General features: G+C 37.7%; 1 protein-coding gene across 4 annotated transcripts in view; it reads left to right on the plus strand.

The window, feature by feature from the left end:
- Window positions 1–13,986, plus strand: part of B3GLCT (beta 3-glucosyltransferase) — a 78,322-nt gene extending 64,336 nt beyond the window's left edge. For 3 of the 4 annotated variants that reach the window (XM_065051312.1, XM_065051338.1, XM_065051327.1), the window contains exons 11-15: window positions 4,034–4,147; window positions 5,503–5,602; window positions 6,582–6,701; window positions 8,855–8,999; window positions 12,330–13,986. In XM_065051312.1, the coding sequence (XP_064907384.1) occupies window positions 4,034–4,147; window positions 5,503–5,602; window positions 6,582–6,701; window positions 8,855–8,999; window positions 12,330–12,497 (647 nt within the window). In that variant the 3' untranslated portion in view covers window positions 12,498–13,986. The remainder of the gene's footprint in view (window positions 1–4,033; window positions 4,148–5,502; window positions 5,603–6,581; window positions 6,702–8,854; window positions 9,000–12,329) is intronic. The other variant, XM_065051319.1, reaches the window with a different exon arrangement.
- The last annotated feature ends 1,752 nt before the right edge of the window (window positions 13,987–15,738 follow it).

The following is a 15,738-nucleotide window of genomic DNA, read 5'->3' on the forward strand; positions in this document are numbered from 1 at the left end:
GAGTTTCCCTGAGATAATCGGTTCAGTTCTGTTCCTTGTACTAGTAGTGAGAATGGTGCAGCTGTCTGGTGGCTGATCTAGAAAGCTGATTAAGCTGAAGGCTCTCTCCCCACCTCTGTCATTTGCTTCTGCCATACACTCCAGTAGAATTTCGAACACCTTATGCTGCCATATTGCTTCTGTCTGTGGTCACCCTATGCAATTGGATTTGCACAGGTGGTTTGCAGTGCTTAGAATGGGAAATTTTGTCTCTTGTAGGAACCTGGTAATCTGTAGTACTTTATCCAGGCCATGGCCCACATCAAGAGTCCCCCAAGTGTCTGACACTATAGCATGTTTCATCTGGAAACTGGAGTGTTAAACAAGTAATGACAGTCACCATGAAAATATGACCATGATACCCATGGTAAAATCAGCAACCAAAAAAAACTTTCACAGCCCAACAGGTTATGTCCAGAGAGTACTAAGTTCCTTCTCAGAGGCACAGAAAATAAAGGTGGAGACACTCAACTTCAGCTGATACACAGTGAGGCTCAGCTGAGGTAGATCTGGTGTCTACAAAACTTGGAAGGAAAAGTTCCAAATCTGCTGATTCAACAGAAGACACTTTATCTACTTGATGCCAGCTACTGGTCCATCCTAGTTCTAGACATTTTGTTTATAAGGAAATTAGGGAATGGATTTATTTCCAGGAGTTTGCTTGAATTTTGTATGCCCGTGAATACTCCAGATACATAATATTGTCACCATTAGGCTTAATTTGTTCATAAACTTAATTTAAAGCCAATTTATTATTGAAAAAATAAATGAAGTAATGGCTAGTAGCTGTACCAAAGCTGTCACGCTTGTTGTCAGGGGACAGGATGAAGATAAAAACTCAGTTCTTAACTAAGTCCCCTTTGCTGATGCATCCAAAACTGTAGGTTCTGTCACTTCTGAATTTAGACTATTTGCCAGTTACTTTTTTTTTTCTTCACAATAAGATTTATGGATTTTTTTTTCCTTAATGCTACTGCACTCAATGAAGGCACATTTCTAGTATTTTAATGACCTAATCATTAGGCTATCTCTGAAGTAGCTTTTGACAAAACAAAATTGATTGTCCTGTAATTGGAGTTCACTGAAGAGTTCTCCTTTCTGGATCCATGTTAATTTTCTTACATCAAAATTAAAACAACAAAAAACCTACCAAACCCTGAAAGTCAGAAAAGAACAGAAAGTATCAAAAAGATCATGTAAACATCCTTCAAGAAACACCTGTTGAAGACTGAGGAAAATTCTTGAACTTTCCTCACAGCTTCCAGTGTTATGCAATAGAGGATAATCTTACTCAAGATTTTGAAAGATTAATGGGTGCCAGCTTCAGAGAGCTCCTTTTACCTGGTAAGTCATTTTTTATTGTATGCCAAAGAACTACATTACTTCAACATTAAGGCTTGGAATTCAGTGTGCAAAAGCAGTTACATTTTACTTCAGAATATACTTCAGATACAATTCTCCTTGTACACACGGTATATGGTTACATAAGAAAATTTAAAGACTGTGAACATGCGTCAAGGTTCTAGAAGTAGCACAGATAAAGTATGATTAAGAGCTTAGAGCTGACCCTTTATAAGTATCTCTGTAGTGCAGTATTAAAACTTCCATGTGATCACAAGTATTAATATATATTGATAAATATATGCATGAACAGCTAGTCAAAAATTTCAAATATTTGTTCTTTGGAACATATGAGTTGTTAGAAATTACTAAGTATTGTGGGATTCAGTTCACAATAGATATCAGTCTGGATGGTGGCACTTCAGTCAAAACAAGCAAGGACCAGAGAAAGACATTTTAGCTAATAGCCCCCTTTTTCAAACAGTTAGCTGAGGTGAGACTCAGGTCCTTGCTTCAGTGAACTTTTCTCCTTTATACAAAAAAGCGGAACTCCAGGACACGGTTGGCCCTCCTGGCTGCCAGGGCACACTGTGGCAAACATCCTTTTTGTCTACCAAAACTTGCTCCTCTGTGCTTCTTGGTCAGTGATGCATGGAAAGCACATTTGTGCAGGCAGAGCTGAAAACTGCCGCCAGCCAGGAGCCCTTCCAAGCGCAGGCAGGTACCCCTGGGGAAATGGAGCCCCGGGAAGAGCAGAACTGGCTCCCACTCTAAATTTGCAATGGGCAAGAGAGCCTAAGAGCTTCAGTGCACAAGTAGTGTCTTGGAGGTGCAAGAGCAGCAGACAAGAACCTCACCAAGATGGCCCAGAGGAGCTCTGACAAGGGCCTGTGCTCAGTGCTACAGAGGACAAGAAGCATCCCCTGGGGGCCTCTCTTGGGCCCCACCCTGGGAGTCTAGAAAGCTTCTTCCCCTCAGATGTGGGGCATGAGGGGCACCTTCGTGGAACAGAAGCAGCAGGCCCCTAGCCAAAATGGCCCAAAGGAGCCCTGGCAAGACTGGATAATCTTAAGGGTCTCTTCCAGCCAAAATCATTCTATAATTCTATGACATGTGCTCCTTGCCTGTTCATGGTCAGGTCATCCTCTTGGAGAAAAGTTCTAAGTTGTTTTGTGGTTTTGACCATCTTTTTCCTTACACTTCAGTAGCCTTCATCCTTGATGTCTTTCTTGAAAGCAATGGCAGCTCTCTCAGCCTTTGTCTTGCCCCTGCTAGTCATCTTCTATAGGCCCTCCATGCCCCTAGTCAACTGCTTAGTCTCTGCCTTCATCCCAGATGGGATTGTTCTTTCTTGAATCTGAGGAATGGGACAGGTCCCTAGCAATACAGTTGAGTTCTCACCAGGGCTTTTGCACAGTGCTTGCCTTTCCCTTCAGTCAGAGCTTCAGCTGGAATGGAGTGTGGGGGCCATAGAAACATACCATGGGATACAGCTTTCTTTCTGGTTCATGGGTGCCGTGACATCCAGAATACGATGTGAATGAATGAACCTTTTGGAGAAGGCAGGAAGCCTACTTATTGTGAGCAATGTTTTTCTGCAATCTAAATTCAAAAGACCTGAGCATGAACTTCATTGTTTCATACATCAGATGGCATCAGGTGGAGCCTGAGAGATGCGTTAATGAGGCTTTCACCCATCAGTAGCCTGCTGGAGTCCAGCTCCACGCAGTCACAACCAGCAGATCCTGCTCTCCACCAGCTCATCTAGGTCCTGACCATTTATTTTTTTTTAAATGGAAGAGATCATTGATTTTAATCTGATCGTTCTCTTCCGAACACCCTACAGATGTTTGACTTTTTTTTGTGTTACCCGTAATTTACTCACTTCTGGGTATAATTTAAACATTTAGAGCATCATTCTTAGAATTCTGTATGGTCAGTGTTAAATGTTTATGTCAAATGGAAAACTAATGAGAAAAGGATTGCTCTTGTACAGAAGCAGTAAGAAGTCTTGGTTTGAAAAGACTCTCCATGGGATAAAAATTGCTTGTGTGATATTTATAAATGTCCTTCTGAGGGAGTAAGTCTCCACAGACAGATGCTTTTGAGCATTAACATGACATTGCTGTCAGATATGCTGTCTATAACATAAGTGTAACATTTCAAAAGGTACATTTGGTCTGTTTCTGATTCAGAATATTTTACATGCTGTACAGTTGGATGTGCTGGTTTTAAAATGCGACAGTTTCAGTATTGGAAGTATGATTGATCTCTGATAGTGTTCGTGCTGATGTGTGCTATAAAGTCTACCACAGCAAGTGTAAAAGTAATGAATACCATACCTTGGTTAGCATAAATGTAAACATCAGATTTTCAGTGTAATATGAGTGAAATTATAGTAACTTAAAAAAATATATTGCTAGGTAAGTAAAATTTTCCTGACTGGTTTTCATAAAAACGTAAAATCTTTTGTCTCTAACTATTGTAGGAAAGAAAAAAGAATGAACATTTAGAAGCATGGCACTCTATTTGAATCAGCATTTTCATTACCATGCAAGGGAATATGTCAGTCAACAAGGTGCATAAATGCTTTGATCAGGTACTTATTTTAATCAAGTTACTTAACGTTTCGATGTCAATGATTGTTTTGCAGTACCAGTTGTAAAGCAGACTTGGGAAAAAGAAGCTGCCCTTTTTGAATACTACAGTGACTATGCAGACACCGCCATTCCTACTATAGACTTAGGCATACCTAATACGGACAGAGGTGAGCTACTGACTCTTGTCAGTTTTGTACAAATAACTGCCTAGAGATGGATGTTTTAGGGTTGATATGTGTATTTGATGTTTAGCATATAATTTAGAAATTCTTTATTTCTATAGCACATTTGTGCTGCCTAAAGGAAAAAAAGATGCTTTTGCCACACAGGAAATGGATGGAGAATACAGTTCACCCACGTATGTAGAAAGTCCTTTGTAGTAGAAACCTAAATACTATGAGTATGAAAGCATGGTACACTGAAACACTCCGAGAGACAAAAATTGGTGTTGTTCATCTGGGTAGGTGTAGTAACTCTTGAGTTATTGACCATCTTGAGTAATATCATCAATAGTAGCGGAAGTCATTGATTGATGTCAGAAGACCTCAGACAGTGCCAGCTGGTTACTGAGCATAAACTACTAATCATATGGTTTTTGAAGTATTAGAGTACATGTTGGTGCCTAGTATGTCTTGAGTTAAGCACAAAAACTGGATGTTAAGATTAGAAGTCCTTTTTATGACGAATAATGTGGTTTTAAAGTAATATACTTTTTGTTTGAATAGAAAAAAGGGTATGGACATGATGGCTTCCGTGAGTTCATTAACTTTAGGGTTTTTTCTTTCATTTGATCTATCGTTCTTAGGGTTTTAGTCTCTGCTAGAGGTTATTGCCGTCTGGATTAGAGGTGTCCAAGCCTGTTAGCTCTATCTGGCTCACTAGGTCAGTTGTTCAGATCTCCGGATTATTTCCAGCTGCCCTTTTTTTTGTCCTCCAGAGGGTCTGTGAAATGCAGAGAGAAAACAGGCAGGGATTTCGGTTTGCCTGGGTGCAGTGGGACATGTGCAACCACTGAGTGTTTTCAGGAGGCAGCAGAGCTGCTGAGCACATGGGGATGACCCGTAAATTGTGTGCTCACTGGTTCTGGTCACACCAGGGTGAAGGGACCTTCCACTGCGACTGGTGTTCTAAACTAAGCAAATTGTGCTGAGTTTGCTCTAATACTCATTCTGAACAAGGATATTTTACTTCTCAACTCCTGGTAAAGGGTGTTTTACCTCTCAGCTTCATTATAGTCTTGTGATAAACGTTAAGGCCTTTCCTTGGACAAAGTTATCGGGACCAAAGTTGCTGGTGATCAGTACAGTAGATTAATGTAGGCTTAAATATTTTTATATGTGTGTGTGTGTGTATATATATATATATATATTTATATATAAAAGTAATGGACCTGCCTGGTACATTATGAAATTCTGTGAAAATATCTTGGTGTATTTTATAGAACGTTTTTCTATCATGTTCTCCTTATTACAAAATCTCCTTTTATTTAAATGTATGTATTCTGTTATTTCTCTTCCTTTAGGTCACTGTGGGAAAACTTTTGCCATTTTGGAAAGGTTTTTGAATCATAGCTCTTCCAGAACCCCTTGGTTAGTCATAGTGGATGATGACACGTTGATAAGGTATACATTGCAGTACTTTAGGAATTACCACTGTTCATATTGATAGCAGTTTCAGCAATATTCATCTCTTCTATGTTTAAGGCATACATTTGTTTTATTAGTTAAGTAGCTTTGTATTCCTTTAAGGAAAAAAACTGTCACTTTCCATCAGCTTTCCTTGACTGATACTAAAAACAATGTGATCTTCTAACTTGATAGAAGCTATACATATTGGTGTTACTGCGTAATCATATTTTCTGAATGTGACCAAAATGATTCTATGATTACGCACTGTGATTCTTCACTGTAGGTGTGTCTGAGATGATTGGGTTTAGTTATTTCCTAATACACTTTCTAAAATGTATTCTTCACATAAATGTGCCTGAAGCAAGGTGCCTCCAGGTAGGGTCAGTTGTCAGAGCCACTCAGAAGTGTTCGGGGACTTGCTTTTGTTAAAGAATTAGATCCCATGAACATGAACACTGGCACTGCAGTATGAGTGAAATAGGGCCCAGTGGTCAACCAGCAGGATCACGAACATGAGAATAAATGGTTCAAGACAATACTTTACAATAAATCGTGTGACAGAAAAAGAATTTGGAAGAAGCTATAATTGTAGAATTGTAATATTCATATAACTATATCTACCTTTTTGTTTTCAGTTCCTGGGGTGAGAAGATCATTTGCAAAGATCTTACCATTGTTTGGAAAAAAATAATTTTATGTTTTCTCTGAGTTTTCCTGAGAAACTTTGCCTGCTTCTCCAGAAAAATGTTTTAAGCTAATCAGTTAATCTTTTGGCAAAATTCAGTAGTCATATATCATAGTAAATAACTGATCATAAATTTCTGTTTAGAGTTTGTATCTCTGTTCTATGTAGAACTGCTAAATTTCTGTTATCATTTTTGTGCTATTTGCTAGAATGCCATTTAGGCTAGCAATGTCTGTTTTAAAATGAATGTCTACATGCTTTTTTTTTTACTGGATTTTCATATTATAGTATCTTCAGACTCCGGAAATTACTCAGCTGCTATGACCCAAATGAACCAGTGTTTCTTGGAGAGCGTTACGGTTACGGCTTGGGAACAGGAGGATATAGTTATATCACTGGCGGAGGAGGGTAATTTGTTTAAACTCCTACTGAGATCTACAGCAGTCCCTGCTTTGAATGCTAATATTTTGAATTACAACACAAATCAGTTTCAACAGAGGCAGTGATACTTCCTAGTATGATTAAAATGTAATGATGCTCAAAGACCCCAGTGTCCTAATGAGTTAGCAGTTGTGCAGCCTGTTGGGAACAGGTTGTAGGGCAAAGCAGTTGGTGCTGAGGATGATGGTCGTTCTGGCTCTTGCTGGTCCTGTGCACTGAGTGCGTATTATCAGTTATCAGCACCACACATTCTCCAGGTGCACATCATGCAGTCTTATTCCATCTAATAGAATTCATTCTGCATGTTCAGAGACCCTCTTACAGTGTGACGCGAAGTGTAGTAAGCAGATTATCATGATGCTTCTTTTGTTTTTGAACTTCACGTGATGATTTATGGAGAGGTAGCTGAGCAAGGAGTTTGTCGATGTCTTGGAAAATAGTTTTTCATAGAAAGAGATCATTGTGGGTTGATCTCTGCATGAAACACAAGAGTTCCTATGATTGTATGCAAAATTTCATTTCAATTAAAGTGTATATGGACTATCAGGTTGGCTCATATTGCAGTAAGAACCATTTTAAGACTCTGATCCATCCATCTTGTGTGTTTAAAGCAAGTAGTGTGGACGTCTGAATGTCGTTAGTGTCTTTCTCTGGCTGTAACATTCATAAGTAAAAATCAGTTGACTGGCTTTCTCATTTTTTTGCATAGTTGTATATGATCTTACTTAAGTGGGGTTTATACTTGAGTTAAGAAAGAAACATTTTACTGGTGGTGGTATGTTTATGAGTTACCAGTCTTATACTTCTGTATGGTTTTAGTGTTTGTCTCTTAGTTTCTATTCTGTCACCTAGATGTGGAAGTTTGGGGTATTTTCATTCTCAGGTTTGAGCAGATAGAGGCACAGATCATCCATCTTGCTCCATACACTAATTTTGAGAAGGTTTGCTCTAAGTGAAGAATTCTATATAACTGAATTCTATATAACTGATTCTATATAACAGTCCAGATAATCAACTAGCAAGTATTTTCCCCAAATGTATGAAATTTACATCACACCTTCTGTGTAGAAACACTGGCTGGTCACAAGTCCCAACTATTTTTTGTTTTATTTTTTTTTTCCAAGGCTCTAGCTTATTTTTCCTTCTCTGTTTGATCTGAGTACTGAAATACGACTTCCTATTGTGCTCCCTTTTTTAATTTTTTTTTTTTTTTTCTTACAATACATGCAGTTTTCAAAGTTGCAGTGATAGTGATAGGATATTTTACAACTTCAATCTGGCAGTGTTCCCTGGTCAGGTTTTTTTGCCTCAGTATTCAGAACCTGTAGAAGTTTTGCCATGTCCCAGTGTCAAAGTATTATCACATAGTGAATGAACTCAAGAAGCTAGGTAGCGATTTCAGAGTGTGAATCTTCTTAGTATAACTTGTAGTATCTAGAGTAGCCTGTATTCTGGTGAGACTGGGTGGCTTCAGAAAAGGCAACTATGGAACACTAGGCAACAATATATTCCCTCAGCTGTTCAATTTAAGTTATCATCATGTTTCTGGTCTATTTAAGGCTTATTTAAGTGATAATGATCTAACAGCTCCAGGCTTTGGTTGGTATTTATATGAGCAAGAAAGTCAGAATGAACAGAAGAGCCTTGCAGTGGCTTCAAGGAACATTTTTTCCTTATGGAGGGAACTCCTTCCTTATGGAGGGGATTAAAGGAATGACAGTTCAGGTTTAGAGTTCTTTTCATGTAATTGCTACAGGATAACTAATGACTATACATTTCAGTAAGATAGAAGAGAATATCCTTCTAAAGTCCTGGGCAAATTAAGGAGGAATTGTCAGCTGTGACAAAAATCGTGGCTAGCCAAGTAATTGTTGGAATAGCAACAATTGGCATAATTGGTACAATTAATTTTGATTATATGAAGCAATTATCTTTCAGAAAATGCCTCTTACACTAGTTGTCAGTGCTGACTTCTCCAATTCTGAAACTTCAGACATGTTGCGCCAGAGGGCTACATTTTGTCCTGCAGTTTCATATCGTTTAGCAATATTTATTATTTACAGTCATTTGGCTTCTCTAGTAGTTATTGTCTTATACATTTCATTTGCTTTTTCATTCAGGATGGTTTTCAGCAGAACAGCTGTTCAGAAACTACTTGCTAGTAAATGCCGGTGTTACAGCATGGATGCGCCTGATGATATGGTCCTGGGGATGTGTTTCAGTGGCTTAGGAATCCCTATAACACATAGTCCACTCTTCCATCAGGTCAGAGAGTTATTTTTCCTGGTATTTAAAATATATTTTATTCTTTTAAGTATACACATAAACCAGGATTCATAAATGTTGCAGACCCTATCAACATGTAATAACTATAGCCAGGAGACTGCTGCTGTACTTTATTTCTCTCCAGAATAAGTTTGATCAAGGAAGTAAGAATATTCTCAAAGCGTGGATTACTAGTGCTTCAATAGTTTACTTATCCTGTAAGTACATTTTATAAAAAATGCAGTCAGAGGTGGGAACTTTGAAAAACTAATAGAATTGGGAGCCACATACTTTAAATACTTGTGATATGTGTGCTAAGAAAAGAAAAAAACCTGGACGACAATACTATTTTATTCAGGTAATGGAGCACTGACTGTAAAATTTTTCAGTAAATTTATCTTCTCTACATCTCCAATTTTGCTATTGATTCAGTGTTTGCTGTTCAGAAATATCTCATTAGTGAAGATGTAAAAGTATTCCTAAAACTGTTGCTTTTGTGAGGGATTCTAAAGAATGGTATAAATATGACAAATTGCCTTATGCTAGTACAAGGGAAGAAGAGGTTACAAAACATAATTTCCTTGTGAGTATGTTCTCCATTTTGGGAGAAGTGAGTTGGATCAGATTTGAATCTTGTTTGTGTCTTCCAGAATATTTAACAATGCAAGTGTAAGTGTCACAGTGGAAAACACAATTCATTGAGTCCCAGAGAGATTTGCTGCCTTGTAAACCAAATAAACACCTTCCTCCCATGGTATTAAAGAGAAGAAGCACTTACGATTTTTACCAAATAGTGCATTTTTTTTTTTAAATCAGCATTTCAATCAGTGTAGTGTTCCATGGTTTTCAGGTGTTAATCTAGTTTAAAAACTGGGAAGACCTTGTGTATCTGGATACGAACTGAGATTAATAGGCTATTTGAAAATTAGTAAATTGCCATGTAATTCAAAGCAGCTGTCAGTGCAGGGGGGGAAGTTTGCTATTTAAATTATCAGTTTTTCCTCTATTAAGATTTTCTTTCTGATTACATTTACTATTTGGAGAAATGGGAAGGCTGAGAATGCACTATTCAATATTTAAATTTCTTGTCCATATAAAAATAATTGATCTGTTTACTTTCCTGTTTTGTTTATCATTGCTTATTCCTCTCAGTGTAAGTATTAAAGAAAGCAAGTAACGCATCTTATAAAATTAACAGTTATTGAATACTTTGTGCTTGCAAGGTTGTTTCTAAAGAAAGAAACAAAAAACTCACCTGGTTGAATGAGAGTTGGAAAGAACAGAACTCATTTTACAGATTTGTAGGAAGGGCCCATACACAACAGAACAAAGCACTTCCTCGAAATCCTTAAAGGTTGTGCATTTGATACAGAATCGCTTTAAAAGTGAAATCTTAGAAGTTTGATTTTTCCACATAGAAAATTACACTTGAATTGTAATTCATCTTTACTGTTGCTTGTAACAAATTCTAATTTAACATACCTTGAGTGAAAGTTAACCTGGAGGGGAAAACTACTGTAGAAAAATTGAGTGTGCTTATTCTGTGAATTGCACTATTATGCAACAAATAGTTTAAAAATGAGAAAACTAAAATTGGATTTTCTGTCAACCAGAAAATTATTTTTTAAAGACTTGACTGAAATAGTATGATGTACAATGGTCCCTGAAGTACATAAATCCAAAATTGTACTATCTATTATGAAACAAAAGCACAGATATCCTCGTCCTTAGAGTGTCTGTGATGTGACAGCGTTTGCTTGCTCACACTGGTCTCCTGTTTGCTACATCCTGAGGTAGAGACATCTTCTGTAACCTGTTCCAGAGGCTTTTGACATGATGAGACTCTTGAAGGGAACAGGAACCTTCTCATGTTGAGTAGCAGCCAGGGTTGTGGTCTTAAAATACAAAATCTGGGCAATCGCAGTGTATTTGGCTTTTGTAGAAAACCAAGTACAAATTCTAACACCAAAAAAAGGCAAAAATTACAGTAACTGAACCCACAAAACATAAGGAAGAAGAAATTCAGGGAATTTATATCTTAAGGTCAACCACCTGTAAAGCAGTATGATTCTTAGCAAGCCACGTAATAAAAATTTTAGCTGTTAGAGCAGATTTCATTCTTCTAGGATCATCAAAACAGCAAAGTTTTGTCTGTAGCTCAATATAAAGCTGATTGATTTTCAAATGGTGAAAATCTTTGGTCTCAGATATCTAAAAACTGTCTCTATCCAAAGTAAATTCTTCAGGTTTTTGAAATCTAAATATTCATTAAAGATTTTTTTTTCAAAAGTGTTGAGGGTGGTACGCTCCCTCTTGATTTCTCCAGTGGAATTTTTAAAAATATGCATTTGGTGGTGTAAGTATCAAAATTTAAAAGAAAAACACCACCACATATTCAGATTTCTTAATATCAAATATTGTTGCCCAAGGTTATGGCTGTTTTGTATACAGAACTGCATGAAGAATGCAGCATGTAGGATTCATTCATACCACTGTAAGTAGGTGAAGGGTGCAGTATTAAATCAGTTAGTAGCTTAGGCATCATATCACTGGTTCAGAATCCAAATTACTCAATTTTCTTCCTGTGTTTTACATCTTTCATACATTTCTCTTTACAGAAACTCTATTTACAATGGCAAAATCTAGTTATTTTAGCAGGGACCACTGCAGGTGTGGCTTTTTTATATGATGATGCACTTAAAGGCCATTAAACTGTCAGAGGAAATGAAACGTGTTTGGTGCATTAGGAAGTCAGCTGCATCATGTAGCTGTGGTGTTAATTCTGTCACTTTTGATATAACCTGACAAAGAAAAGCAATGCAATTTTCCAGCACCACAATATTTCCCGCCTTTGGTAATGTTCCTTCATCATAAAACTTTGTGTATTTCAGCTGCTTCTGGCATTATTAGGATCTGACAATCATGCTGGCAGCGCTGGCAACTCTCGTTTAGAGGAGGGGCAAGAGAATATTACTTAAAATCATTGTGTCATTATTGAACCAAGCTGTATATTTGAAAAGATGCGATACAAACTATACTGTTTATCACTTGCTTTCATTTAATGGCCATTTAATCCTGAGAAACAGAGCATATTGAATATCTGTGTACTTCTTATCATGATGACTGCAGTGTGAGTTGATGAGCTAAACTAATGCCTATCAGTTCATTTAGCAGAGTGATGTAAAAACGCCCTCTGTTATCATCTCATGTATTTTGTCAGTGCCACATTGCTTTGTTATGATACAGAGGCCACTGAACAGCGATACTTTTGTTCTAACATTATTCCTCCTCACTCAGTACTTGTGGTTTTGGTTTATTCTTCCATTTTAGGCAAGGCCAATGGACTACCCAAAAGGCTACCTTTCTCACCAAATCCCAGTATCATTTCACAAGCATTGGAATATTGATCCAGTGAAGGTGTATTTCACGTGGCTGGCACCAAACGCAGAAGAGTCAGTTGGTGGAAAGAAAGTCGGATATAACAGAGAGGATTTATAAGCAGTAGAAGGATGTAAGTGTTGATTAATGTACTGCAGATGAGAGTCACTACTGTGATTTTTATGTTGTTCTCACGTTGTTCTTCTGCTCATGACATATAAGGCAATGTTTTGTTCCTGTTGGTTACATTCCTTCAGAGCAATGGAAGGCAACAGCTAATTGACTTTTGGATTCTTTTTTTACACTTGGTTTATTTTTAAAATGTTTTGGATTTTTGTCTGCCAATGAACTTGACGCATATTTAAAATGTCTCATACAGCTTCATCTGTGTTCTGGTTTGGACTTTGAGTCAGACAGCATCAATTTAAATTCCCTTCCTTTGTTCTGTGAAAAGCTGAAGCTGTGTATTTGGGAGCCTAATACTGAACGTGTGTTGAATGTCTGTTGACCATCATCTCTCACTGACCTGCAGACAACAGTTCTCTAAACTGTTCTGTACCAGATTCTTGATAATTCAGAGAGGAGACATGGTTTTGTTTCTGTGGCCAGGAGCTGGTTTCTGTGAGGGTTGTATTCCTTTATACTCATTTCAGTTAGAAATATTGTAGTTTCTTGGAACAGGTGGACAAGGCATGAACCACTGTTGTACCTTGTAAGTTTATTAGCGTTTGTGAGGATTGTCATGTTCAAAATGAGAATAAAAGGTTAAGCACAGGGATTTCTTACATGGCCACGGGAGGTCGCTGTGGCTCTTTTAGAAACCTAAGTCACTGTGTATCTCTTTGGCAACTATAAATGTGACTCTTAAGGATTTTTGCAGAACTAACACTTCAGTATTCCTGATGTGTGCATTTCAATAGTATATGGATGCCAGCTTTAAAAAGTTTGTAGTATTCCTAATTTATATCATCAAGATAAGTAATTTTATGCATACAACATGTAAAGAGTGATTCATATTTAAAACGTTCTTGATTTTTTTTCTTTGAGTAATTCAGTTTTGTAAAAATGTTTGTAAAAAAACTGGTTTTAGGATGTTCTAAACTAATTTTGATACTGTAGAACTGCTCCTTTTAAGATGACAATATATGGCACTTGTATGCTGTTATTTAACTTCGCTTGCTATATTGTAACCAAATACAGGGTCTTAAAGCCATATTGCTGGTGCAAATTGTGTTTTGTTTTCTTTGACTAAGTTAAAATTGATTCCTTTCCCAAAGTGATGCAATACTTGCTCTTAAATCAAAGTAGGGGAGCCGTTGATTCCTGTTTCAGTAAGAACTGAAGTTGTATAAACTTTTGTTGTTGAATGTAGCTTGTGGAATTTTAAGCATTTGAATAGCAAGCACATATAATAGATTCAAATTATAACCAAATAGGAGCAATCCATGTTATGTCTTTTTTATTTTTTCTTCCCACTATCAGTGCCTTAAACAGTAGACATTGTACTGATACTAGGACTATGGTCTCCAGTACCATGGGTGAATTGTTAATCGTGTTTGCTGTTTAGAACTGTGAGAGCTGAAAGCTGAATAAAAGCATTCTTCTTTAACCTTTTGTGCCTTCTTCCTCTTTGCACACCAAGTACAGGAGTATTTAAGCACCCATGTCATGATTTTATCACCTGAGTAATATTCTATAGTCAGTTGTACTAAAAGGCAGCTTAAACATTTTTTGTTTTGTCATATTCTGTCCTGACGTGCTTCCCCAGATTAGGTTAATTTTCAAGTGTCTGGTTTTGTGCAAGCAAAAAATGTTTTCGCAGTAGACACCTCATGTGATTGGGAATCTTGGTGCTATCACAAAATACGTCATTATCAAGTTCCCCAAATGTCTTGCAACATAGTCCAATCACTACCCACTTCAAACTAGTGATACTTTACATCTCCTTGGGCTCTGTGGAGTGAGGAATAGGTTGGGCAAAGACAACTCGCTTTGGGTCCATGCTGTGTTGCTCTTGGAGGCTTCAGTCTTATTTAGAGGTTGGGAGCCATCGTCTAATTCACTGCTCGCTTACTTGGACTTTTGCTTCTGGTCTGACAAATGTGGTAGGAGCTGTGCTAAAGTCCATCTTTTCTCCTGCTATTAACTCTAGGTTTTACTGCAAGGATTCTGGAGGTTTTAGTAAGTGTTAGACTTCCGATTCTCATCTCCATAGTTTTGAAAGCAATGAATTTACTCAAATATTCTGCCCCCAAAACTCTGACCTTTGAGACATAACTAATGCTATGCAACCCTAGCAGCAACATGACGAAGTGACCTTTTATTCCATGAACTAAAAAATTCAAGCAGAGGATCCCAGAGAGTTTCTGAAAACAAGATGTGAAGCCTTCTATATTAAATATAGTTTTAGTAGACTCAGCAAGGCTGTTAATATCTGAAATCTAAAGACAAAATTTTGTGTTAATGAGCCTGAACAATACTAATGCTCCTAAGGAAAATCAAGGGGATTATAAATGGTGAAATGGTAAAGCAAAGCAAAAGAAGGGGAATTCACAACTCACTTTTGTGACAGATTAAAATGGGACAGCAAAGGTGACTGCTTGAAGTTCCCTTGTTTGGGACATTCCAGAATTATGGTGTGAAAATTTGCGTGTCATTAATGACTGTTTTTAGTGTTTATAACACAGAAAATTACCATGCATTAAGATATTTCTCTCATGACATTCTTTTGATAATTTGGGTGGTTGGTTAATCTGTTTTCAGGAGCCAAAAAGCAGTATTGAAATATAGGTGCCTTCAATATAGCAGGACATGTAAATGATGAGAGATTAAGTACTTGAGTCCCACGTGCGATTACAAATGAGAATGAGGGCTGTGAATCCATTTTGATTTCCCTACATCTGCAGAAGGCCCAGGCATGGAGAGACCCCAAAGGAACTGACCTTTTTCTCTTCCTGTGTGAGAAGGAAAATGAGCAGGAGTCGGGCAGCTTGCTACCAGGGTAACTTTCTTTTTTTGCGGGAAAACTTTTCCAGCAGGGTAACTTTCTTTTTGTGTGGGAAACCTTTGCCCTAACACCACTTTAATGACTGCTGCCTGGAGGGAGGAGTGCAGATGACTTTGTTTTCAGTTCCTTAATTTGTCATGGTTCAGGACTTCTGTTATCGTGGCTGGAATTAGAATATGTCTCAGCCAGAGGCCCAAGGCACCATTCCATTAGATTGCCAGAAAGTGGGACCAGCCCTGGGAAGGGCTGCCACAACAGGCTGCTCGAAGTGCCTCCAAAGCCAGTCATGACACTTCTCTTTTCCCAAGATCTCCTAGGAATCGTGTTTGAGGACAAATTGATTCGAGGTCAATC

Source organism: Columba livia, chromosome 1, assembly GCF_036013475.1.
Source record: "Columba livia isolate bColLiv1 breed racing homer chromosome 1, bColLiv1.pat.W.v2, whole genome shotgun sequence".
Classification (NCBI taxonomy): Eukaryota; Metazoa; Chordata; class Aves; order Columbiformes; family Columbidae; genus Columba; species Columba livia.